The 27,719-nt window shown below is 35.9% G+C and overlaps 1 protein-coding gene across 3 annotated transcripts in view; it reads right to left on the bottom strand.

The window, feature by feature from the left end:
• FGF7 (fibroblast growth factor 7) overlaps window positions 1-15,097 on the bottom strand; it is a 29,663-nt gene extending 14,566 nt beyond the window's left edge. Inside the window, exons 1-2 of one of the 3 annotated variants that reach the window (XM_015638650.2) lie at window positions 14,403-15,097; window positions 13,294-13,488 (exon numbers count right to left, since the gene is read on the bottom strand). In XM_015638650.2, the coding sequence (XP_015494136.1) occupies window positions 13,294-13,488; window positions 14,403-14,442 (235 nt within the window). In that variant the 5' untranslated portion in view covers window positions 14,443-15,097. Of the gene's footprint in view, window positions 1-13,293; window positions 13,879-14,402 lie in introns of all 3 variants that reach the window. The other 2 variants (XM_015638646.3, XM_015638648.3) reach the window with 2 other exon arrangements.
• Window positions 15,098-27,719: the final 12,622 nt, after the last annotated feature.

Here is a 27,719-nt window from a genome sequence, read left to right as displayed (position 1 = left end):
TGCCTTTGCCTTTGCCTTACCTTCACCTTTCCTTTTAACTAAGGAAATTTTCTTGTGGCCCTGAGCTGCCTAAGGAAGGATGTGTGCTCTCCTGTGCCTGTAAACTGAAGTACTTCATTTTCTTGGCTTTCGAAGGGCACAGGTACTGCTGTATCACTATACAGTGACTGTTTATAATAAAGATATCTGTGACCAATCTGTTAAAGGATTTAATAACTTAAATTCAGATCCATTCTGGTATCCATATTGTTATATTGGTAGAATTCCAAATTTCCATCTCTGACAATAATCAACCAACCTGTTTGATAGACAGCAGTGCAGTGCATTGGCATATGTGTAAAGACATACTTTTCTCTTGACCTTGAAATAAATGGCAAATTTCATACCACTCAAGCATTAGAGAACAGCTTCAGTCAGGGACCTTTGAGAATGTTCCACTTTTCAATTTTTTCTGCTTTTTTCTTATATGTGGTAGTGTCATGAAATTTTGATGAGCTCCATAGAAGTACTACATAATCAACCTGTAGCAGAATACATGGACCCCTTTAAAATCTGGGAAGCAGCTGGTCTGTGAGTTGTAGATACTTGAAAACATTCATTTCAGTAATGGGCTTGAACAAGGACCTTGTTCAAGCAGGGAAGAATAAAATATTCATTTTAAGGAAGCAGAGTGAAATGAGATTTCTTCCATAGGTTTATAAAGTTAGATGACTCAGGTAATGGTTAGTGGGGTTTTATTATAAAAATCTGGACTGAGTAGCAGACTCTGCATGTGAAAATAAAGGGTTTTCAGCTCTTATATTTTTATTTTGTGGTGGATTTGCATTAAGCTTGCGTAATTCTGTGATCGGCAGACTCAGTTTGACAGCCTTTTTTGAGTCTGCATTGTATTTATAATAATTTCTACTCCTTATGGTAGTATTCTCTCCTAGTGTTTGCAACATAAAAGAATAGTGGCTCTATAACATTGAACTTAGCAGGAAATTTCTGAACTGCCATGAAGGGTGTACATTTAAAAGAGCACAGGGCTTGCCTGTAGTGGTATGTTCTAAAATGTATAAAGAAAACCTGTTCTTAGTAAAGGATTTGCTATGCTTTTTGCTCTGACTGAAACAATTATGGCTATTCCAAGCACTTAAAGTGGTGAAGAAACCTTTTCTGTCTTTGCATAGAGTATCTGTGACTTCAACTGTATTGCAGCTAAGAGCTGGGAAAATGCTACCCAAGTTTACTGAGATGATGACTGTTTCTTACCACACAAAATGAAACAAAGTAATTCTGCTGTTCTTAACTTCGTCTTTTTGCGCCACCTTAATTCCCCCACAAGTATCAATATATTATTGATTCATATGTAAATGCAAATGTTCTACGGTAGGAAAAATTACAAAAGGAGATTCTACTTCTACTATTGAACATATATTCACTATAAATAACGCTATCAGTTTTTAGTCAGTATAAAAATATGAATCTGTGGTTTTAATATAGGTCAGAAAAACCTAGAATAAACTTCCAGTTATATTTTTCATATATAAATACAAATTTGCACATGTATTTGAAAAGTGATAGCTAACTGTTTTTTGAGTTGAGTATCCTAAGTTGGGTGTATTCTGATATATTTGGTATATTACTCCTACATAGATATTGGTAAGATAGAGAAGTCATTCTGACTTGAAAGTGAGGAAGAGATTAATAGTGGAACAGGAATTTCATTTTTCTTTATGCCCAGTATTTATTACCAGTGTTATGAAACGGTATCTTAAAGTAAAAGCACATGGATTTGCAGAGGCAATAGTTATTATTTGCCATATTTTTAAATAAGCTCCTCAGCAATGGAAAGGAATCAGTAACAAAACTTTTACTGATTTCAGTAGAGCCAGACTTTTACAAATGGCATGTATTTGTGTCTTTCCTAATATGGGTCTTTCAACTCTTGAGCAAACTTTTCCTAATGAATCACAGGGTTAGATAGCTTTTCCACTAGTCAGTAACTTAACTCCTCCACAGCTGTGCAATATTCTTTAGTTTCAACAGTAACTATTTTGACCATCAGTGATAGTTTTCAATAGTTCATCCCTAAGTCAGTATGAATAGAAAAGCCATATTTTGACTTTTTGTTGGAAAGAGCTAATGCTGTACTTCTTGGCAATTACTTTCTTATGTTGATTACATCTCTGTGTTGCTGAGAATTTATTTCAATCAAATACCATGCACACAGAGAGGGAATTGTTTTTTTTTTTCACATAGAAATCGATGTTAATGAAATAAATATGGCACAGTCTGACAGGGCTCAAATCCAACTTCTTTGTACAATACCACCTGTGATGTAGATTGCAGCACATGTGATTACAAGAGATGATGTTTGTAGAATTCTTTAGGAATCCACTGACAGAGGCTAGTTTGGGGTGCAGCTGCCACATAGCTCTTAAGAGGAAAACAAAGGAACCATCCTGCTGTAACGGGTCTGGTGTCGGAGGGTAAACTCAGGAAACAAGCACTATAACAAATAATTGTCCTTTCTAAGCTCAGTTCATCTGAAAACACCCAGAACTGCATTGCTGAAGTATGAACAAGACAATATAACAAATTGTGATCCAAAATCTTCAATATTTACAGTGCTGTATACAGACAGAAATATTCTTCATTTTCCTACATCTCCTTAAAAGAGGTGATCACCTGCATTCTAATTTTGGAATCTGGGTAATCCATTGTGAAAATAATTTGTAGAAAACTAATATTTATTCAATTTTCTCATAGATGAATAAGGATACCCTAAACAAAATTGTATCAGACAGAAAACGGTGAACAGCGATGTAAAGAGGAAAAAAGGAAAAAAAAATTGTAATGGCAGTCATGATTTTAATTGAGCCCTAGCAGGAGAAAAATATCTGTATCTAATGTATACAAGATTATCACTTACAAATGATTAGGACAAAGTCAGAAAACACAGGTTTTGTTATTTTTGTCTCACACAGTTACATAACAGTGGTAATTTGTATATTTTTGTAGGTACCACCTAAAGAGATGTAGAAATGTAAGCACCATATATATGTTGTGGGGTCTAGGCTTAATTATTGCCCTTTTTTAAGGTAACTTGAAGTGTCCCTTGAGTACTTGTTAGCCCTATTAGAGAACTGTCTCTGGGTTGTCTACAAATCCTATGTAAAAAGGACAGTGTGAAGATACCTATTTGTGTTTATGGAATATTTTGTTATCTAAGATGAAAAGTCTTGTTTTTACAAACATAGGAGTGTATTCCATTTCAAATGTTGAACAGTTCTGAATAATTCTCCAAGAATTTCTCACGATAATTATGGTAAGTATGTATTTTATTACTAGATCATTTTCTGCTTAAATGATATTGCCATTGTTACTCATCAGTTTCTCTTAAATCATCTCCCTAGATCAGAATTAGCCTGTTCATCACCGAACTAAATTAGAGGGGGTTTACCTTAGATGTTATGAATAATTTGAAAAATTCTGCTTTTGGTCTAATGATAGTTTTATGGTTTTGGTATAGACTGGTTTTCTTCCAGTATTCCCTCTGGATGAAAGTGCCATTTCAGAAGTTTTCATCAGAATGTGTCCTAGAAGACTATGACTAAATTAGAGGAATTCAAATTCAAAACACTGGATTACTTAGCTAAAAAATCAACAGAGCATGATTTCTGCGAAATATGTGGCAATAGTTTCCTAGAAAGATGTGGTAATTTTTTTTTTTCTTTAGTTTAGTTGCATTATAGTTCTCTTCAGTAATATAGACTGAATTTCCCAAGTCACATAAGGGTGCAATCAGAAATGAAGGCATGCTAAGTAATTTTAGTTTGATATTTGGTAAAGGAGGGTGAGTGCCAGTTTCCTAATATAAACATTTTGATTGAAATTGGTGTATAATAATCTAAAAGCTTAGCTTTATTAATAGCTGTGTTATTTTCATTGCTCAACTAAAAAAGCATTTAAAGGGACAAGTATAAATGGCCTAGGACTCTTGCCATTTACTTTATAATTTGAGCAGACTCTCCTTAGGCTACTCTCAAAATTGAGGTAACATTTGATTTCCTTTGAACTAATAAATACCTGCTACAAAGTCCAACACAAATTCACCCAAATATATTGCTGTTGCACCATTAGTAAGGTAGGAGAACATGCCAGACTGTCTTTCACAGCCTCAATAAGAAAACTTCCCTGGCTGCTGAAGCAAATGTTCAGAGAGAATGCTCAACTCTGTGAAACAGTGCCAGTACTCATGGGCTGTCAGGAGGCAAAACAGAGCAAGAGACTCAAAGTACCTGTATACCTGATTACATACTAATGAGAAGAAGAAGGGCAGATCCAGGCCCTTGTAGCTGGCCAGTAGTTAGGAGAGGAGGATTCCTTACAGGGAAGAGGCTCTCCATCCATTTCCTGCTAGGGTTTTCTCCATAGGTCATATGTTGTCCCTTACCTGATGTGGTAGGTGGTATTTTATTTCCTGAGTGGATGAATTGTCTTTTTGGAATCATAATTTGGGCTTAAAGAAGTTTCTTTCTTTTGTCTGACTGGTATGCAGTGTTTTACAGTGCTCTAAAGAACTTGCTTGCCCTGGGAATTATGTACCTTTTTATTTGGTTTTGGTTTCCAGTCTTTGTTGGAAACACTGAGCAGAATCTCCATGCTCAGTAAAAAAAAAGTAAGAAGTTTGGTTAGAAGAGTGAAGCTTATTTAAACAGGAAGAGTGGCTTTTTGTCACCAGTTAGTTTGAAAGTACTTGTATACAATTTTGCTTTTGATCAGTAGCAATGTTTGTAGGCAGAGTGCTGTCTGTCACGTTTGCAGTTCAGATGTGGTCAGAGATGTGCTTTGTACATGGCAGAGGTTTCTTTTTGTGCTGTGTTCCAGTAGGGTATTGCTAAGATAGTGCTGAACTAATGCAGGCACTACTGCTGTGTGTGGAATTCAGTTGGGATGAATCTCACTTTGAGCACAGGTATTTGTCCCTGTCCTTACATAAAGGTAGTATTCTGCTGTAGCATTGGGAAGCGACATGGCTGAGATGGCTTCAGGACTTCTCAGGTGCAGGTTTCCCACAAGCAAACATAAAGGGCTGCTGCTGAGGGAGACCTTGTGCTGGCCTTTCCCACAAAATAAATCTCTCTTGTAAGGCAACTCTATCAAGCAAGTTTCATTATTTGAATCACTCAGTGCTGGATTTACATAGCTAGTTCCCTAAATCCTTGTAAAGTGTCACTAATAAGCATTCAAAACTGCTTGCATTTCTGTGTATCATCTTGCACATTATGTGCAGTCTCCAAGCTGCCTGGGCTATTCCAAAGGAAATAAATTAGCATGGTGGAGTTGAAGTTGCTTTTGAGAGCTGGTGAAAGTTGCAGTTTCCTATTGTGTTTAGTACTGACTGCACTCTCCAGGATTCAGTTATCCTTTCTGGTTTACTTCAGAGTTTCTGTCAGGGAGTGCAACTCTTGTTTTCACAAGGAGCTACACAAACACTGGATGGAATCACTCCACTTTTTGCTGCCTTCTTCCCTTGACTAGATCATTTTCTCCCAAATCCATCTGCTTGGTGACTAGCTAGAGAGCCTGAACATTGCCACCCTTAGAGTTCATGTAGACTCAAAGGGCAAGTCTATCATCACCATAAAATGTTGTGAATGTGTTATACAAGAAGCCATCAAGCTCTTGCAGTGAGCATTTCCACACACCTGGCATGTAAACCTCCATGTTTGCCACTGCATTCCAGCTGTGCACACAAACAGACACTGAATAACAGCACCAGTTCACCTGAGCAGCTCAGGACTGCAGCATGGTTTCACATACAGCCTTTTCCAAATTTGATCTTGACTGTGGTTATTTTTTCCCTGTACTGTTTTTCAGCTCTAGATAATATGTATGTTCATCTAAAAGAATTTCTGTGTTTAACAATCATAAAGTTATCTATTTTTTTTTTCTGTAAACATTTACTTTTGATTAAGATATGAAATCCCATGTGACATTTAAAGGTCATAACAAAACATACAAAATTAGCACAGGTTGTTAAGGAAAATGTGGTTCTTTTTAACTTTAAGTTGGGGCTATTTTTTCTGCTTTGTAATGCATTACCTTCTAGTTAGACAAATACTGAAATTTCAAGGTATCAAAATAGCCAAGGACAAGTCTGATCACCTTCTTTTTATAGTCTATAGCACCTCCCAGTGTCTGTTGACACGTTTAAAAGGAAGCAAGCCAGCTTACCAAAAATGGAAGTACTAATGCTAGGAAACACCTTGAAAAAAACAAACACAAATCCCCCAAGTTATGGGAGTATTGAAAAAGTGTCATTATTGAAGAGATGGAGATGAGTGGTGTGTGTTTATCACTGTTGAAGTCACTGTGGTTATTAATGCCATGAAATGGTCATGTTTGCTGTTTTCATTTATAGTTTTGAGTTGATCTATCTGTATTCTGACCAAGCTTAATTTTGAGAAACGACACAGAAGGAAGATTTCAGTGTTTTGAACAGAGTATCTAGACCCTTTAATAACTTCATCCTGCTTTGTCTTTGTTTTAAAAGCTAAATAATAGTCAAAAGAGCCTATTGATTGCATTGGTATTTTTATTGCTTCTTTGGTGTGTTTTCATGAAGTTGTGGGCCACATCTTGAATATCCACTTCTAACTTTTCAACGCCAATTGTTACAAAGAATTTTTTCCATTTGAATAAATGATGTCATGTGTTATGAAAGTTTTAAAGTGTGACAATTCAGTGCTATGATTGTTAACCTCTATTATGTTACTGCCATAAAAATTTTCACTATTAACTTTTTATTAATAATGTTTTTAAATTGCGTACACCAGAAGGCTAACTTGATCTTTCTTTCATATCCAGAATTAAAAATAATGTCAAAGGTCAAACAAGACAATTGAAATAGAGTTGCCAAATATAGTCATAGACAGTCAATTATGCAACGAAAGCAGTGTGCCACCCATGAAGAGTAACAGCCTACATTTGCCTAAACTTACTCTGTTTTGATGAGAAATGTGTTCCAAAATATACTGGTAGTTGATAGATCCTGTGTGTGGAACAGTGTAATTATATGGTTTAGGATGTCTTGGTCTTCCTAAGCTCTAAGGAAGATGGAGAGGAAAGCCAACTCAGTTCTGTACTCCAGGATCCTAGAAATCTGAAACAATCAGTTTCAGATATTCAAACAATATAGAAAGTTGGGAACTGTGTAGGGGAGTATCTGTATTTAGGCTTTGTTTTGCAAGACTGACTGTATAAGGAATTAAATTTTATACCAAAATCTATTTGCCAGTATGGAAATTTCTTCCTTAAGATTCATCTGAGCTCTGTGTTTTTCTGTCCAGCTACTGACTTCAGGACTTCTAGTTCATTTTCTATTAGTCAATTAATGTTCTATTATCAAATTATTTAATATTTATAATATTAACACACAATTATTTTGTGATTTGGAAGTTTTTTTGCTAATACTTTTTAAAGCTCTTTCCAGAGAGGTGAATAATTGTGTTTCATAGAGAGTTTGAAGAATTTTCCCAAAGTCTGTAAGCAAATTGCTTACAAGTTTGGATTGGCCTCAAGTCTCTTGAGTCTCAGGTCAGGGCCACTTCAGCACATTTTCTTCAGGATGGAGCAATAATATATTTAATGATACAACACTGAATTTTTTGAAGATTCAGAAATAGTAAACAATGTGGTAGGGAAAGCTGTAGGGGAAAAGGAGCTACAATTTATCTTTATATGTATCCTGTAATTGCTTCTGCAGTTGGTTGCTAAATTTGATGGATCATTCTATAAAAATTCACTATTTCTCATTTCTGATAAATTTCAGTATTGAGAGAGACAGAAAAATGGACGAGTCACAGCTGAACTAGGAGGGTGTATCAAGGTCAAAGGAATCAGAAAGGACAATGTGGATAGATTCAGATTTTTTCCACTGCTCTAATTTCACTGCACTGATTTAAACTGATGTTAGCTCAGTTTTGAAGCTCCCCCAGGTAGGCATGGCCCTGTTGGTGTATGTTAACTTGTGGAGCTGAGCCCAGAGATTTGACTTCTCCCCCACAGAGCTTATGCAATCATTTTTGTTCATGAGAGTGAGAAGAAAGTGATTGTAAACTGCTACTGTCTGGCTTTACACATATTTTTCAGCTTATCTAAGAATAGACAAGATGGTGAATATCCAGGAGGTAAATTCAGAAGTTGTTAACGGTTTTAATTGTGTTTGTGGCACCCCTGCATTGCTATGCCAGTTGAGCAGTGATCTGGATGTTGATACACGAGACTGCAGAATCTTGCTGGAATCATTCAAGGCTTCACACCCTGCTTTCTTCTCACCTCCCCAAAGACTACACTCACCCAAAAAGTCAATAGAAGCTTTAAGACAAGTATAACGCAGCTGTTTCTGTTATCTGCATCTTTGCTAAAACCCATACTCATCAGCAGTTGAATGTGAAAACCTAGGATTTGTGATACTGTGTAGGCTGAGGGATAGGCATAGATCTTTCTGTTGGCTGACACTTGAGGGTACCCCAGTGCCAGACAGAGCTGGAGAGGCAGCAGGGGAATCTGGTGTATTGGTTTTCATTAATTACTGTGGGAGAGAAAGTCATCCAGGTTTTAAGAGAATATGGATATATTTCCATTTGAATTAAATATTTTTGTTATAATTGAAAAGATTACCAGAGCACAAATGTGAAGCAAAACCCCATTCATGTTAGTGAAGGTTTGTCTTCTCCTGGCACCAAAGTGTTGGTTGAACCAACAACCTCTTGAAAAACCAAGAATGCAGTTGCAGAGACAGACTTTCTGTTTGTCTGGAGCACATATAACCCTTAACTGAATCTAGTCCATCAATACCTGCCTTGAAATACCTGATTTTCTACTTGGCTCTCTATATAATATGTATTTAAGCAACAGAAATAAAATTAATACAGTAACACAGCATACATACATTTGTTTTATGCTAAGAAGCATATATAAAATGGTAGTGGAAGTAATTCTGATTTCTAAGCAAGTTGGAATATTTAACCATTAAGATGTGTATAAAGTGTATTTTGTCAGCAGTTAGGGTTTACATTTGAGCACAACTGAGTTGAAGTTCATATAATATTGCTGAAAAATTTGACTTGCTGGATTTTAGTCAAAATAGAAGTAGTTCTCCAAGATAAAATTGTAATCAAGATTTCAGCCATTTTGTATCAAGATCTCACTAGATTACTATCTTTACATATTTTTTGTTAGCTTTACCCACTGAAAAAAAAAGGAGGAAATAGGCACTTTCTGGGTTTAGAGCACACATGGAATATGATAGGATCAGACATCTTAGGATTCAGGTTCCGGGAAGGCTTTTCTAGTAACTAAGTGACCCTTTGAAGTCTTTAAAATGAGATTCCAAAGGCAACAGAGCATGGAAAGTCCTAAAGCATCATCTAGTCTTAGTTAAAAAACCTCTTGAATGGAGTCAAAACAAACTCTGATTTTTGCTGCCATTTTTCTGAACAAAATTAAGTAAATCTGGCAAAATTTTGAAGCACAAACTGAAATGAAGGAAGGAGTAAACAGTGATAAGGAGTGATTTATTTTTCTATCAAAGATTAAGAGTTAGCAAATCACCTTATCTCCAAAATCTGTTCAGTCTATCTCATGTTTTACAGTCATGAATTCAAACTGTGTGTTTTGTGTGCCCACTTAGATTATTTTCTTTTACAAGATGCAGAATTTATTTTTTGTTAAAATGATTTGGGCTTCGGCAAGTTATAGTAAGTTTTTGTCAAAGAGAAATTTTTTTTATGAGCAATGACAGTTTTTTCTGGGTGACCTAACCTCTTGGCTGCTGCCTAATTCTTGCTTTAGTTTTTCTGTGGGTGACTCTCAGTTCTTATTCTGCCATTTCGTTTTCAGATTGAAAGCAAAGCTGTCAGGTGCAAAGTGATTTCCCCTGCTTAGTGGAGATCACTGTCCTCTGATTTGATTAGTTCACTCTTGAGTTATCACCTTTATGTCCACCAGAAGGCTCTACTGCTTTCTGAAATGTGCACAGAACCATGTTCTTTGGTACCTAACAGGGTCAGCACTGTTGTAAACAGGATTTGGCAATTTGCTTGCACTGAGACACCAGACACGTATTTCTTTAATTAAGCAATTAGATTCTAATGGTTTTTTTAAGTAATTGAATGATAAATACAGATTATTTAAAATTTATGAGTGAGGATTTGGTTCAGCATTCAGTTATGTCATGAAATTTGAATCTGTACTCATTTAATACAGTGGCTGTTAAAAACCTTAGAAATATTAACACTTTCACTATTTGTGCTGTTACTTTCATAGTATATGTGTGTACATATTTTTTTATTCTGTAACTAGAGAAGTTTGAAATACCATGACCCTAATTCCTCACCATCTTGACATTCTTACTGTTACAGTCCCAACTGATAAGAGAACCTCTGAATTTTGGCATTTGCCAAAGTTGTGATTAAGTTATCCTTCTACAGACTTTTCTCAATGTGAAGTTTGTTCTTCACAATATTCATGCTTCACACCTCATGGGCTGAAAAACAGTAGTTCATTTGATCTACAAAACTGTCAGGGCAGCTTCCTTTATGAAGCTAAGTTATGACAGGTAAAAATATGATTTTTTCTTATTTTATTTTAGTAGCACAAGTTGGTAAATTCAAAATGGAAAAGAATTCCTTTTCTTTATTAAGTGGAAAATTAGGATAAAATGAGACAAGCAGCACTTTTAATGTCCATTGATTTGTTTGACTGTAGAAGTTCTGGCATTCCATCCTAAGAAATAGGTTTGATTTACCTTTTACTAACTTTCAGAACCGGAAATCATGGAACAAGAATGTTGGAACACACACATCCTTTTCTTCTATATGGTTTTAAAATTATGCTTTTCAGAGAACTTGGATAAAAATAGCCTGTTTGAACTTTTAATGGTAAATTTTTTCCTTAGGTAAGGTGTACTAGTCCAGGTGAGCATTATTTTTTCTGGTTTTTTTGTTTGTTTGCTTTGCTTTTTGCCCCCTCATATTATTTTCTTTGTGGTTATTGATTTTAGTAGAGAGCTATAAGCATATTTTCAGAAAGGCTGTTTACATCTTTTGTTGAACAAAGGGTATGACAAAAAGTATTCCTATAATAATTCTACAATACTAATTTCTTTACTTTCTCAGAAAATCCAGATTATCAGTGTTCACATTTTTCTAGTCCTCTTTGTCTATATTTGCTTATTCTACTTGTCCAACAAAAGCATTTGAGTGTTACTATTTAAGATACAATAGATAAATTAGAATATTAGACTTAAGATGGTGGGAACTTCTACGTATGTCAGCCAATTTGAAGATAGTTCATCGCAGTGCACATCAGTTACCAGATAACCATTACAATTTTGTTTGGTTTTTATCCTCATACTCTTTGAATTTACCAGAAAAATGATTGTTTTGTTATATTTTTTCCACTGCAGTATAAACGTAAGGGTTTAGTGACTTGAGTTTGCCTTTCCATAATCTGTAATAGTGAGTTATCATCACTAAATTATCATGAAATGTTCAGAAAACTGAAGAGACTGCATCATTGGCACAAGAAGATGTGGTGTTCTCTAATGGGCTGACTACAGAGTGTTTAAAGGTGTCATTATTGTGCTTAAGCAGAATGGCATCCTTCAAAGAACTGAGAACCTCTTAATGAATTTGAAATAATGCTAAATTGCTAATGAAATTTTACTTAAGCATCATGGAACTAAAAAAGCAATTCTGTATAATTAATTTCTCAGCTCTAAATGCTGTCATAATGTGTTTGTAAATAATAACAAAAAAAAATTGGGTACTGTGAGTATTCACTTATCTGCATTAATTCAGAAAAATCAATTTCAACAGTCAGTAACTTTTTTCCAGTGATTTTTATGGGAACAGCATTTCAGTTCAAAACTAGCTGTATGGGTCTCTATTGTAGCAGTGCCCTCCTGAAACTCCAAGGGAGTCTTCTTGAATATGGACCAAATAATTTAGTTGGCTGCTGGCCATGTGTTGTCTTTCAGAGGAATATGGTTATTCAGTATGTAATAGTGTAGGAAGAAAGGAGACATATGGAAACAAAATTTAAAAGAAACAGTAACGTTAGTCAATGCAGTTTTAGCCACACAAGTTGCCAAGCACTTAATGTAGTCAAGAGGTAAAGAAATAAATTATGAAGCCCACTAGCCAGTCGTGTAGCACGCGAAAGTGCTGCTCTGATAGAAAACAAGCACTCAGCTTCAGCTGTAGGCTGAAACACACTAACAGTTCTTGAAGTTTGATTTATGGATTTCTTTTGCTGCTGCTGTTATAAAAAGCACACTGTTATATAAAACAAATTAAAACTTTTTTAAACAGCATTCTTGGAAATATATTTGTCCTTTTATTTGTCTCTAAACACTAAACCAGCATGTCCCTGCCCCCTTTTTGTTATAATTTTGTTTTGAAATATGCAGTATAATCCTATGTATTTTCCTGTTGCATCTTAATAAAGTAATATCTTTTCAAGCAGATGTCGTATTTCTCTAAATAGACAATACATTTGTAACAACAAAAAAGACAAAGTGGCAAAAATAGTGCCTATAAAAATTGATGTCTTCAAATGTAAATGATTATATAGGTATTTGTGTGAAAAATACATATTAATACAACAATTCTTTTTCCAGCTCAGACTTTGTATTTGGTACAGCTTCATAAAATATTGTATGTCTATTCTCTCTAGATGAGTCATGGTTTTGGAAGAAAGGAGGGAGAATATTTTTTTCAGCATCATGATCATTGTAATAATGAACTGCAGAAACTATAATAGATTTTGTTCCTGGCTTGGCAAACTATCTGAAAGATTTTGCAAGAGTTTACATAATTCTTTCCATTGAACTTTCTAGTATTGCTATATTTTAATTGTTAACTCAAACACATCAAACTTTTAGATAGTTCATGCACTATATAAATGTGGTTTAATGTTTCAGGAGTATTTTATGAGGAGATTGGTGGTAATACATTTTTGTACATACAACCTTAGTTCACTTGTTAAAATAGGCTCTCTGTTTGCTAATAGTTCCCAGCTGTAACTAATACATTAACAGATCTACAATGTAGTATTTAAAATGACGCATTTCAAAATCAATAGCAAATGTCCTGCTGTATGATTAATTGGAAAACTTGTTTTACACAGTGGTCAGTACACGATACAAAACTCTTTTGGGATTAGGGTAAATCAAGAAATAGAAAACAATGATGTGTAAATTTCAAAAAACTTAGGAAAAGCAAAAATATTACTTACTGTAGTTGTTGTTTGCTTCTCTTGTCCCTTTCACTTTCCCTCGCTTATCAATCCTCATATACCACTGAGTTCGACAGAAAAGTCTTCTCACTCTTACATCCCCCCCTTCCATATAATCATAGCTTCTGGTATGTCGCTCAGGGCTGGAACAGTTCACATTTGTAGCCATTTGCTCTGGAGTCATGTCATTGCAAGCTAAAGATATAGTGCCCATTAGAAAGATAATGTAAAAGTATGATCTGTAGAGCAAAATTGGCAGGATCCATGTCAGTATCCATTTGTGCATTATAGTGCAGTGTTCTGGGTGTTCATGAACAACATAATGAAAATTAAATCTCAAGTAGACTGTTGCTCTTAGGTCACCGACCTGCCTTCTGTCTTTATGAGTTACAGATTCATTTAAATGAGATTTCTCTCTCTTCTAGAATTCTGATCGTTATTCCTTAATAGTTAATGGCGAAATAGAAGAGCTTCTTAAATATCTCTTCAGTCAGAATATCCTTTAAAGACACAAGTTATAAAAACCTTTGTTGTTGTGACCTTCTTTACTACTTGAATTTGCTGCTTGCACTGAAAGTAAAAGATCTGTGAGAAAAGGTGCATGTGTAAGTCGTTATGCTTAATTGTTACAAACATGCAAGGATACATTATGCTAATGAAAAGTACTACACAGAAATACATGACATGCTGAGCTCATTTTTAAAAATATGCTAATGCATATACGATAGATATAGCTCATATAACTTTTTACATAACCAGACATTTACACTGATTGTAAACACAGTTCTCTCTTCAGTTTTAAGTCCTTCCAAAAATTTCCTATTGATTCATTTCAACTCTCATGCATGATAAAATTCTCCTGATTACTTCATGCTTATACATTTACTATTAGCACAATCTATCATGTAACTTTTCTCTACTTTAGGTTTCAAAACAGACCTCATGGCTTTATCCCTGTGTTTTTATTCCTACCCTTTTCAGATTATTAGTAGCAATATATTTCTATAAATATTTCTTAATTCTTTTTTAGCATCTAGCATATAGAAATAAAGATAAGTTATTAGCTAGTAGAAACTGTTGAATGATCTTTTAAAGGACAGATAACTTACTTGTTCCTGTTGATAAGAGCTGGATACCCAAGTACTCCATTTCTGTTGTCTCCTTTTTGCAACATGAGACACTCTACTGTAGCTACAAACTTTCTCAGCTCAGAAAGACTCCACCAGAATTATAATTGTTTCCATAAATCAACACGCTGGAGAGATGGTGTGTATGTGCTTATGCGTGCGCGTGCATGTGTGTGTTGAGCCTGTTGTTCAGTCCTTTTCGATAAATACCTTTGCTGACCTCACTTGGAAGCAATTAGAATTTAACCAGTCAGCTGTCAGTTGAATGCACGAACAAAAGTAAAAGGAGACTTGCATTGTATCGTGTCCAATGGTCATCAGAGGGAGCTATGTACATAGTTTATGCTTTAAATCTCCAAGAATCTTCTTTCTAAAAACGTATATTTTGTGCTGCGTGGATAGAATTGCTTCACATGCTAATTAGTCTTTCTGTGGTCTGGTTTAGGTCAGTATTTTTCTGTCCTTAAAAAAATCCTCCTCTTCTCTTTTGTACTCACATGCTTATCTCAGTGTGCTTTCAAATCTCTTCTGCAGTTTGGTGGATTCATAGTCTGCTTAGTGCCTTTCTGAAGGATATATGGAACGTGGGTCTGTTAGGTACTGTGGAGAAGAGTGTGCTGTAGCCATTCGAGATCATGAGGTATATTTTTATATCGTGGATTTGAGAAGGGGGACCACGGCACTGAGGTTTTATTTGATCAGCCACCAGGTGAAAATGGGAACGTATATTTGGATGTTTCAAAGTCTGACATTCAAACACAACCGTTATCAGCTTGAAGGAAAATTTGCTACTAGGGAACAGCTTTCTTAGTGTATGTAGTTAGTTCTGGGAACTCACAGAGGATGAAAACTGGGAGCAGTGTAAGAAAACCCCTAAAACTGCACACCAAGCAACAGGCTTAAAATCTAGAGAATCGAAATAATGGATGCATACACCTGGTTTGCTGCTTTTGTGTACCTATTTCCCTCTCTGGCACCAGCCTGCTTATGTTCCATTTCACCCTGAAAATCTGTTGAGTTTCTGATGATTGTATTTGTAAAACACACGGAAGCAAAGTTTTCAGTAGCTCCTTATCCTGTTTAACTTCCCCGCTGTTGATGTAAGTGCACCTCAGTCTCTTTAGTAAGAAATATCAATAAGGAAAGTTTGGAATTAATCCAGTTGTTAAGAATAATTTACTTATGTTTAATTGTTTATGCTTGATAATATAATGCAGTTTATCATTCCATGCTTTTATCCCATCTCCACTCCCTTTCTCCCTCTATAATGAGATAGCAGTTACTTATTAAAAATTAATTTAAATGTAGAGGCAGTTAAAAATCTCAGGGAATACGTATGTGCCACCTTGTGGTGAGGGGGACATGAGTTAACAGGGTGTTTCACTGGACTGATCCAAAATTAGCACAAAGGTGCACCAGGCAAACTTGTAGTACTCAGCCATTCCTATAAACACAAAGAATGAGTAATTTCCTTCCTTAACATCAACAGTCTCCTTGTCAGCACTCACATAGATCAATCCCATTTGTCACTCGCTTTGCATTCTTTTTTAACCATTTTCACACATGGTCCAAAGTTGATAGATTTGTCTTGTTATCTCTATTTCAGCATATTGGGCTGTTTTCTGTGTTCTGTAGCTCAGCCTAATTTTCCTACTTTAGCAACAGACTCATATATGCACCTTTCTGATATGAAAAATGTGCCGCTGAGAGCTTTCAAAGGCTGCATACCTGCAGCTGATACACAAAGAAGTGGTTTTCATTAATTAACTCTTGTAAACTGTGATCACAGCTGTCTCCATTTTGACCTCTGTCTTGTCAACCCATGGCCACCATTCTGACAAGAAGTGGGGACTGAAGTCACTTATCCCACTTGTGGCTTTTGCAGTACATTTGCTGGATTAATAGCAGCATGTTCTCTGATCCATTCCACAGTCTGAATTCAGAATGATAGCAATGAAAAAAATTTGTGGTATTCAAAAGGCTTATCTCTTGTGTATTATAAAGAAAGAAATCAAGGATAAAAGGTAATTGTGTTTTACTCAGCAAAATAGGATGCAAGTAGAAATGTTTTTGTAAATATTCTGGGTCTTTTATGTCCAATAACAGTCTGCACTTTCAGATTCATCCTGGTTTTAATTTTTCTTTTTCCTTGCTAACTTATTGTTTCTGACAGTTAGTACCAGGAGAAAAAATACATACCTGAGGTTTCAGTTCCAGAAAGCTGGAGCTATTCGTGGTCCAGGCATAGCCATGTATTTCTCTTGGCTCTGAAAAAATAAATCACTTGCTGTAAGTGTGTTTTCTTAAGTGGTGCCTCACTTCTGATCTCTGTCAAATTCTGTAGTTAAGAATAAATGAAAAGTGGCTTAGATAAGGCACTAGCTCTAATTTTATGTGGTGAACAATGCAGTTACTCTTTAATTATTGTTAGCATTCATATCCTTGTATTTTATAATTACAGAATAATATCTTTCCACCATGCTTTAGCTGCAGTTTTCCTGAATCACACATTTTTATGTTTTGCTACACAAGTCCGACTGTAATTTTTAATAGAGGTATGCCATCTTGTTGTGCATGTGTACATCAGGCTTCTCTGCACGTATCTCTAAGCCTCTGGATGGCCCTACATGCATCTGATAAATCAAGCATAACTAATATCTCTCTCAAATTAAGCTGGTTTAGGTTTAGAGAAGATTTAGCTAGACTGAAACTTGGTACTCTATCTATTTAACGAGGTGAATGCCCAGGTCTTTGCATTACAATCCCAAGCAAATCTTTAATAATATATGGAATTTTTCCACCTGAAATGTTTATGATTTTCTGTTTCTTTGGTGATGTGTTCAGGTTCCAGGACCACAGGAAACATGGAAATGTACAAAATGCACATGCTGTAAGCCATCCTTTAATACTTAAAGCATGCACTGATGCCTCCTTCCTGTTGGTAAGTTTTCCACAGCACTGTTACAGTGCACATGCTGAAAAGGAAAGTGGAAATGAATTGCAAGCACTTTGCTTCTGATTGTAAAGATTGTGCATAGGTCTCCAGTTAAAATAGAGCTTAAGTTTATTCCCTTTTATTTTACATAGGAAATTGCTTTTTGTCCTTTCAGATGAAAACATGACCATAAAGACCAATGCTTTCCTCATCTCCAGGCTGGCCTGCTGCAAATCTACTGCCCAGCTGTGGCATTGGGTCATGAATGTGACTTTTAAAAAACCTCCATTTTGTCTAGTTTCCCTTTGGGGCAACACATCCCTGCTAAGAAACTCATCATTCCTTTCCTCCTTGTTCCTTGATCCATTTCAAATTTGCTTTAGAATACCTTTCAGAACTTCCAGATTTTGAGACAGTAGGAAGGTAAAAATCTCAGTATCAGACTTTAAACCAAAGATCTTGGGTTTTAATGCCCTGCAGCAATAGCTAAAATGGAATTGGAAGGTCCCAGGGGAAAAAATACCATAAATGTGAAAGTGTTAAATATTCTTGTAGTTAAATCCTTATCCACAGTTTCCAAATCTCAGAAATCAGGATCAGATCTGTTATTACTGTTATTACATGCAAAAGATACAAGAAAAGTGCTACTGTTTGAGAAAATCTTTGGTCAACATTGCAGTATCTGAGAAACACTGCAACATGCATGGAAAATAAACTCATATAATGCAGGAGTAAAAGCAAGAGAGACAAGGAATATGTACTTCAGTTTGGATTTATCTTTTCAGGTTGTAAGAATCAGATTAAAAACTGTAACTATGAATCTTTTGTCTCCCTGACTCTAAGAATGTATTTTTGGTTTTGGTAACTGGTATGGATTATTAAAATCATATTGAAAAGACAACAGCATTTTTTTCCTTGCAATTTTCAAAACAGATCTCTTCAACATCACTCTTTTTTTTGTTTCCTCCTATTCATCCAGATCATATTGAGCTGATTTAAATCTACAGGAAAAATTGAATGGGATGCAGTAGATACTTGGAAAAAAAGAACCCTTCAAACTATCAAATAGTTTGACTACTACATAATTAGTTTCTTTTCTTTTAATTATTTGCAGCAAATGTGTTTTATATAGCTTATTTTAGGGAAAACAAGGGCTAGGAGTACCTTAGCTCAGTCAATAGTAAACTTAAAGGTAAATCCATCCAGGCTTTTTTCACTTGGAAAATGTAGTATCATGATACAGATTTTTGAAGGAGATAGAATAAAAACAGAATGCAATGGCAGCTGGAGGAATCCTTCCTTTCAGAATGGAATGGTTATGCTAGATCTTGTTATTCATAGCTTAACAACCCTCAGCTTCAGGGGATTCTACTTGTGATGACATCAGGACGCTCAGGCTATGTTTATTATAACCTCAGATGTTGATGCAGAATTGTAACAATACATTTTTGGTGGTGATTTAAAAAATAGAGAACTGGTATGTGAAAATACTGAGGAGACCCATTTGGTTCATCTCATTTATTTATATTCAGAGGTCTCTCTTCTCTTTCTGAAGTGATATATACATTTGTAGTCAAATTTTTTTTTTACCAAAATACTTAACCAGGCAGTGATTTCCTCTGCTGGACTTTAAATAAATTCTTTTTACAAAATAAAAAACTTGTATCATTTTTTATATACACAGATGATTGGATGAGAACCAGCTTTAAGACCTCTGGATTTGTGGAATCTGTGTGCTTAGAGTCACCTTCTACAGCTGTCTTCAATTAAATAGGTGTGATACATCCAATATCTACTGCCCCTGCTGCAAACTGTAGGTGTCAAAATGCTCCTGTGATTGATTTCTAAAAACCTGGGCTTACACGTATACACACCATACACTGTAACATTATTAATGCTGTAAAATAAAATACTCAAAAGGCACAAATTCTAGCTATCCATCTCATGCATTCAGTCAGCGGGCAAAATCATGAAGAGAAGAACAATAATAAAACTTAGTCTGTAGCATAGTATATACTCACATGCTCAACCAAACCAGTGTTTATCAAAGTAATTTCTTGTCATCTCTGTATTATTCAGTGAGTCCAAGATTTCACCCAAAGTTTAATGTAAATTCCTTCTTTATGTTTCTCTACTATTTATGAATGTCTTAAGGTTTGAGATTTAACTGGACATTTTTTCAGTGGCTTTCTTGGTACAAAGGCAATAAAGCAGGTTGGTACAATCAATGCAACAAATACAAAACAACAAAAGGTGGGACTGTGTATGGCAGAAATGCTACTGGATTCCCACCGTATATTTATTATTTCATTTTGGGAAACAGCTGGAATAAGACTTTCCTAACTTTCAGGTAATTACATGAGCTATCATTACATGTGTTCTAAAAGCAAAGTAACATACAGGGAAACTGCCCTATTCCCCTGTAAAGCTGTGGTCCTTGTAAAGTTCAAAACTCACCAGTTGACTCGGAGTAAGAGCAGTTCTCTGTAATGATTGCTTTATTTATTACCCATCTGTCAGAGACAGGGACACCACTTAGTCCCAAAAATGTAAGGTTTTACAGCTGTTTGCCATTTGAATGGTAGATAAGCATTTGCTAAACTGAGGGAATCTAATAAAAGGATGTCGTTCCTAGGGAATCTGTCTTAGTAACTGGCTTACAGAGTGAACTCCACCACACTTCCTCACTTTTTCCATTCCCTCACTTACTGATAATGAGGTCCATGATATCCTACTAAATCCTATGTAAATTCAGGCCAGAATAGTAATTTCATAATCTGGTAAGGGTGTGAAAGAAGGATGTGAAGTGCTAGGATCTGAGTGCAGTTCAGCATATCAAGTGCAGGGTTAGAACAAGCATGTTAGAATCATTCCTGAGGCATCTGGTATGAGCATGGACTAGTGAGCCAGTTTTTCTAATTATAAAAGGAAGAAAAGAAAGTGTCAAAATACCTTTGCATTCAAAGGACAAATTTAAGCTATGACAAAACTGCATTTTCTTTCAGAGCTCCCTCAAGAGAGTTAGGCAAGAAGGGAAGAAGGGACGCTATTGATTTCAAACTGGCTGTAATTTAAAGATTCCTAGACTGAGGCTTACCAGATAGTGCCAAATAAACCAGATGTTTATTTGCAATATGAACTATCCTTCTCCTCTGTACGTATAGTTCTGTAGATTGCAGGAGTAATCCCTTCTTTCTGGGAATTGCTGTGCTTCCAGGAGTTGAAATGCCTGCCAGTGCAGCTGTTGCTCTGGTAGATGGTTATTTGCCTGGCTTGTGGCATCAGCAAGGATTGAATTTTGTCAGCGACTGATGAGGGTCAGGCGTTGAAACAGATTGTTATCAGACTTGATGTTCTGATCTGCCTCCCTATCCCTGCCTTACTTTTCTTGTCATAACTATCACATTACTAAAATAATTTCTACCCTTTAAACAGTAATGCCAGTTGCTAGTTTTTCACACCTTTGACAAAGACTGTCCACTGCAACTAAAGTTTTCTCCACAAACCTAAATATTACTGTTCTGTGAAACTGGAATGTGGAACATTTGGGAGGTGATAGAGAGAAAGAGAGGGGTAAAGAGCTGGGACTAAAGAATCTGTGTATTCCTTCCTCCCCTATAAAAGAGGAGGGAAAACATGATTCTCTGATAGGAATTTGTCTAGTGTAGTGGTAAATTCCCTTTATCAGCCTTTTATGATATTGGGTTGAGTGCAGCATTTGTCTAGTTTGTGTACCTCTTGCACCTCTGTTATCTCTGCCCTGATTGACAGTGGGTTATTGCAACAGAGCCCCTTTTCTGGAGTAGAAAACTTTTATTGACATGACTTTGTGTAAACTTTTTTCACACTGAGTATGTGTATTGGCTCCAGTGCTGCAGTCACTGTGCTAAACTCCACCATGCTGAGGTACAAAGTATGGTAGTCCCTTGACACTGCAATCAACTGAACAAGTTTTTTGTGGGTTTTTTAATCCAGTTGACTGAAAGCCCCGGAATAAGAAGATATAAATATTAAAGGGAAGTTACTGAAAAGCTATTTTTTAAAGAATTTTGACAGGGAGTTTTTTGCTAGTTAACCACATTTCAATAAAATTCCTTTCTGAAGATCATGCCATTGTTTGTTTGTTTGTTTCATAGCATTGTTAGACATGAACAATAAGCTGGCAGTGCCTGGTATGAATTATTGGTCTCTAAAAAGTTTCTGGTGAATGGTTTATCAAATTGAACATGTGTTCTATAATCTTAAATTAGGGATTAGGTTTTTTCCCTCAAGTAAGTATGCTGTGCCCTTCCTCATTATTCCTAATGGTGACTTAACACTTTTTATATCTTTTCTTGATGAGAAACCTGTGGAGGAAAAGACAGCTTTCTCAAAGTGTCCTGAAGTTTAGGGGCTTGTTCCAATTCTGACTCTTCTGTGAGGATTGTGAAGTTCTATCAATAATCCCCAATACCAACACGATTTTGATAGCCATTGCTTCCAAAGCAAAAAGAAGGTGTCTTTTATAGGAGTCTCATGTTATACAGATGTGGAAAAAAATGTGTAATGCAAAGAAAGATCAGCTCTGTACACACATGAGTTGAAGTAAGGCTTCATGAAAAATGTTAATTCTGGTGTTTCCAAAATTCAGTGTTTGACTTTATGATATTAATTTTCTTCTGATATTGGAGTAATTGATAGTTGAAATGGCTGATTTGGCAATCAGTTGGCACCAGCATCTCAAATGTAGCAGGGGATGTCTCAAAAAAGGGAACTTTTTCCAATACTGGTATTTCAACACCCACTAGTGCTGCTTCTCAGGAAGGTTGTTGTCTGAGTACACAAACTGTGAACTCCTAAAGCAGTGATGGGTTTCCCAAGGGGCTGTTACTTTACAGGCAGGTGCTGGCATGTGGAAGAGAATGGAGAACCAGCTATGGCAAGCAGCAAATTAGGAGAATTATAAATTGTGGAAGAGAAGAGATAATGGACAAAACCTGGTGAACTTTCAGGAAGAGGGAGAGAGATACAAGACAGAATAGAGGAAAGTAAAGAGGTCCTAATGTATACAATATGTCAGAAGAAATGGGAGTTAGGAAATAGGGAAACATTGGAAGTCCCTTTAAGAAGATACAGGAAGAGATCAAGGAATTTCTCATACAAATCCTTACTTCTTCTGTCTGATGCTTTTTCAAAATATATCTAAGAGAAATAACATCATTTGGCAAAACAGATATGTATTAGACTGTAGTGCTTTTGAATTTTGAAATCTTTCATTTCAAAGTTTGTGTTTTGGCTGTAGTAACCTGCGGTGAAGGACTTCTAGGGATGGAATGATGGAATGATTACCACATGGTGATGAAGCTTTGTTCACCCAGAAAATAAGATGGTGATAGCTAAAAGAGATATTTCTAAGTTACTCCTTCTGCCTTTATATGGTGTGCTATTTCAAGTTTTGCAGGCCTGATTGTGTGGCTTGTGCTTTTCCCATTGTAAGTGACACTTAGCTGCAGCAAAATGACCTGGCACAACTGGGACAGTGCTCATTAGAGTTGGTGCTGAACAGGGCTAACCTAGTCTCTCTTCTTCCTTTTCTTTTGAAAATAGGGTAGATATGTGAGAGAGAATTTTTTTTTTAATCTATTTTTGAAATTATTATTTTATCTACCCAATGAAGAAATACCTTCCTCTCCATGCTTGCCAAAGAAGACTGCCACCCTCTTCACTGGTCTCTGGTTCCTGGCCTAGATCAAAAGGTGCAAGGGAAAAAATATGACTTCATTAGGGCCACACTATCTGCAGTAGAAGCTGTGATGTTGAGGAGTGGTCATGCATTTTCCTTTGTGGTTTGTGATCCCTGTTCCTGTGGGACTTGAAATTTTGTTCTTTTCTCTTCCGTGTAAAGAAACAGATGGTCTGCTCTGCAAAACAGTGCCATTGAGTCACACTTAATCTTCAAGATTGCAGATACTGGCCTGCATTTAGCAAAAAAAGAGCTCCCATCAGGATTGGCACAAAGATTTCCATTTTGTGCCTCTCTGGAGTTGAAGGTTTATATGTAGGTTCCAAAAAAATTATCTTACAGTCCAGTAAACCAAAGTGGTATTCCTGTAAAATGCTGAGGTCTAAATGTAAATTAGTCTTTTTTCCTGTGAGCTTTATTTCTTGTGGATTTATGAGCGAAACTGAAAATAGAGGTTTTTTTCTTTGTTTTAGTGTTGGCTGGTACACCCAGTTTTAAGATAATGGTGCATTGGAGTATAATCAAAATAGGTGTCTAAAGAGCTAGATTGCTTCATGGTTCTTAGGGATTTTTTTGTGAAAGAGTAGATTTCTGGCTTTGACTGTTTTTCAGTTCCTACCCCACCCTTCTAAAAGATACATACACTCTCCCTCCTCGGTTTCAAGAAACACCCCCAGGGCATCCTTTTTTATTTGAATTGATTTTCTGGTTGTTTATCTTTTTCAATCTGGTAATGAAAAGCACATCTGGTTCCTATTTTAATCAGTATTCCAGTGGGAGCAACATCATATTATAGAAGGCTAACAATGCTAAAATAATAATCCATAATGATGCAACTTCTGGTAATTTAAAACTGTTTTATCCACTGTTTGTAGAAGTGTGTTAATGATGTCAGCCAACTGATCTCTTCGTAGATTAAACTCACCCTGGGTCCTCATAACAGAGGATATCTGACATCCACATAGGCAAACTCTTCGAACTGTCAGCAATTCCTGAAGTGTCTGAGCATTTCAGTACTTACAGAAAGTGCAAAACTGACAGTTGTGCAAACTGAAGCAATCACTTGACAAAGAGGTTGGGTAAAACAACCCCAGTGTTGGTTTAGATGTAAAATGCTTCTGCCTTTTATTTGACGTAGTTCTGCCTCTAGAGGTGACAGAGTTGGATGGAGGTCTTGCTCTTGTTTTTCTTCACTTTGTTAGTTGATTCAATACTCAGCATATATGGCAAGACCATCAGAAAGTGACAGTGGTTATTTTATTACAAAGCTGTGTGTTAGCAGATGAACTGAGATGGGTTTCCAAACAGCGTTCAAGTGGTAGGACTTGCTTTCTTTATTTCCTGTCTTGGTTTAAGCCAGCAACAAAGAGGAGAGACTCTACTGTTTCTCTAACCAATGCATATTTAGCAATTATGTAAAAGTGAAACTTTGTATCTCTGCAATTCCCACATGAATGGTCCAGCAAAGCAGCCACCCCCAATACTTTTGCTGACAAGGTGTTTGTTGAAGTGTGGACCTCTCAGTCATGTTTATAATTGCATTATCACTTTAAAGTGTATCATTCTGATGCCATCTGCAGACTAGAATTCCACATGATAGCAGAATAAACTGAAGAGGCTGTCTTTTAAAAATACCTCTGAGACATGGGGAGAACATACGCCTATTGAGAAAGAATCCTCTGTTACCAGAGCTATCTAAAAGTTTCATTCAGCCTTCCAAATATCTATTGAAACTGTCTCTTTGATATACACCTGCTTCTACCAACTGCTAAGTTTCTCAATGAAGAAGGCTGTGGATATCTTAAACTGGGAGGTCAAATTTAATACTGGTATAATCAAGTAAAGAGTGGCATTCTTGACAGGATGATGGAGTTACACATTAATTATTTTAGAGACTAAATTTATACATGATAGTTGATGTTCATGACCTTCTTTCTCCTCTAACCTGGTGTAAGAAAGAGCTAAAGCCCAAAATGAAAAGAAGCATTAAAATTTTGCAAAATCAGTTTTTAGATAGGAATGATTATCTTTTGGAGAACAATAACTGCAGTCAGTGTTAGTGGAATTCTCCTAAAAGTCTGTGGTCTTGGTAAGAGAGTATGGAGAAGGTGTGTACAAGTGAACCTCAGCAGTGGGTTTCTCTATTTCTCTAAGAAACTCTGCTCTTAATTTATTAACTTACTTTTCTATCTTAAGACAACTGAGTAGTATCTTAACACTTCCATGGTTTTATTTTGTGGAATAAAACAAGCCATTTTCCTCACAGTTCTAAGAGAATAAATTATATAAAACATCAGAGCAAAGCACTGAAAATTTTAGAGAAGCTAAGCTTTTGAAACTCTGTGTCTGAACTTCTGTAAATAATCTGTGCTCCAGGTCAGAATATCAGGTCAGGGATATCCAATGACTGCACACTGAAGCAGGGGAGCTGCAGTATCTCTCATCACTGAAGTTTTTGGTTTGCATTTTTAAATAAACCAGGAACAAGTGCAGGATATATATAGTATCACAGCCTTATGCTGGCAGACAGAATCTCTTGAATAATTTTATTCCAGCATCTTGAAACATGGAGTTGGTTAAACTGGTGAAATGTTATATTTTCAGCTACCCATTTACAAGAGAGAATCTCCAGAAGATTATGAAGTGACATTCCTTGCTCTCATTTGAACTGATGCTACATTCCTGGTTGATCTTGTGAACTGGATTTTATTATTTGTTTTGCCTTTTCCTGTTTTGACACTATATAATTTCAGAATTTAATCTGTATTTTAAAAACCATTCTCATCTTTAGCATGTTTCATTCTGAAAGGACTTTCATGAGTCAAAAAATATTTTTGTTTCCACTGAAGGAGTGGGTGGAGAATCACTGTACTGTCCCTTTGGCATATTTAGATTTCCCTAGTAGCCAATTTCAAGCTCTGGATACTGAAACAAGCTTCCAGTCTGGGTTGCTCTTCAAGTTGTAGATGGTGTGCATTGTTTCTGCTGTTGAAATTGTATCCTGAATACAAACCAAATTTGTCTTTCCAGATCCTTGGCTTAATTAACTTTAAGTGCCTCTTCTAGTATATTTCTCATATGTATCACAATTTAAGTTCCATATAAATGCTTTCAGGATACTTTGGGAATAACTGTGTAAATAATGAAAGGGAAATAAAGCTTCCTATATGTAAGTATGTGATTTCTGATTTTGGTGGTTCAGAAAAAGTTTCCTGACTGCATACCAAGAGGCAAGCAAGCAGCAGGAATTCTGAAGAAATGACAGAGAGAGTCCTTGTAACTCGATATCATAGCTGGGGAAAGTGAGGTACACAGAGGAAATGTGTGTTTCCCATGGCTATGAGGTGATGTAGCCATAGATCTTGGAGTTAAGCGCAGGTGGCCTCATTGCAGGAGCTTTCAGAATGAGATCAACTGCTTGAGCTGTATCTCAAGTGTGCATTTTGCTTTCTGGTTTTCCCCTCTTGTCATCATATTTTTCCTTTTCTTGGTACTATTTACAGAAGAGCATATCTGTTCCATTTTGTATGTACATGTACTTAGTAACAGAATATGAATTTATTAAATAAAATATATTCCTAGAATGGGATAAAGACTCAGAAAGTTGTAAAGTAGTGGAACTTCTGTGACTTTTAAGAACTACTTTTATATTCTGCCTCACTCCCAATATATTGCTCAGCTGGTTGCAGCTGAAGCATGTAGTTTTTCACAATTCTCTTCTTGACTTCATTGTCAGAGCGGATGTTCTTTTTGCCAAATTTTTTCAGAATACTTCTCCTCCTCTTTGCCCCCATGAAAATCATTAGCTCCACCTTTTATTTTGAAAGATGCTACTGTCTTGTTTATGGAAGCCAGTTCAATTTTTCCTTTGGCTCAAGAAGTGTTTGGTTTTCTAAAATTGTTCCTTCTCTGTGTATGGTGCCAATTTGGAATTTTGCTGAATAAATGAGTAAATAAGTTGCATGGTAAGTAGAAGAAATACTAAAAGATGTATTTGGTGTGAACTCACTTTTTCTGAGTAGATACAGTGAAATATAAATTTAGGGTTAGTTTACAAAGCAAAATTTCTCATGTTCTTTACGGGCAATCTATTAATAAATCAGTGGCATAATACAGCCTTTTCTGTTTCATTGGTCTTCTTTCACTTTCTCACAAGTAAGAGGATAGTGGATCACATAATTCCTCTATTCTGAAACAGAAACCCCACCTGATTTCAATGATTTTCCTTAAAAACTGATGGTGTGATAGTCACTCTATTTAACATCCAATATTATAAGATAAGAATATTAAGAGCAGCTTTATTGTACAAAATGAAAGCAGATAAATTATCTCTGCTTTATCAAAGCTTTACAGGTTCTAGAAACAGATGCCTTTTAAAACCAATACAAAATTCCTAGATATTAACTTTGCAAAAAATAACAGCTGTTAGAAATCAATCCCTTTTGATTAACTACTCTTGGAATAGACCAGATTTGTTTTAAAATTAAACACTATTACAGAATGACTTTCTAAAATCAATTTTCATACTCAGTCCAAGGAAATCCGTGTTAATTCAGAATTCATTGTATATTTAGCCCAAATTTCATAATAAGGGAAATATTTTTTAACCTAAGTTAAAATGTTACTTTTGCATTTCCTCACC

The sequence above is a fragment of the Parus major genome, chromosome 10 (assembly GCF_001522545.3).
Source record: "Parus major isolate Abel chromosome 10, Parus_major1.1, whole genome shotgun sequence".
NCBI classification, from domain to species: Eukaryota; Metazoa; Chordata; class Aves; order Passeriformes; family Paridae; genus Parus; species Parus major.
The sequence above is the reverse complement of the archived record's forward strand: the minus strand, read 5'-3'. Positions and strand labels throughout refer to the sequence as shown.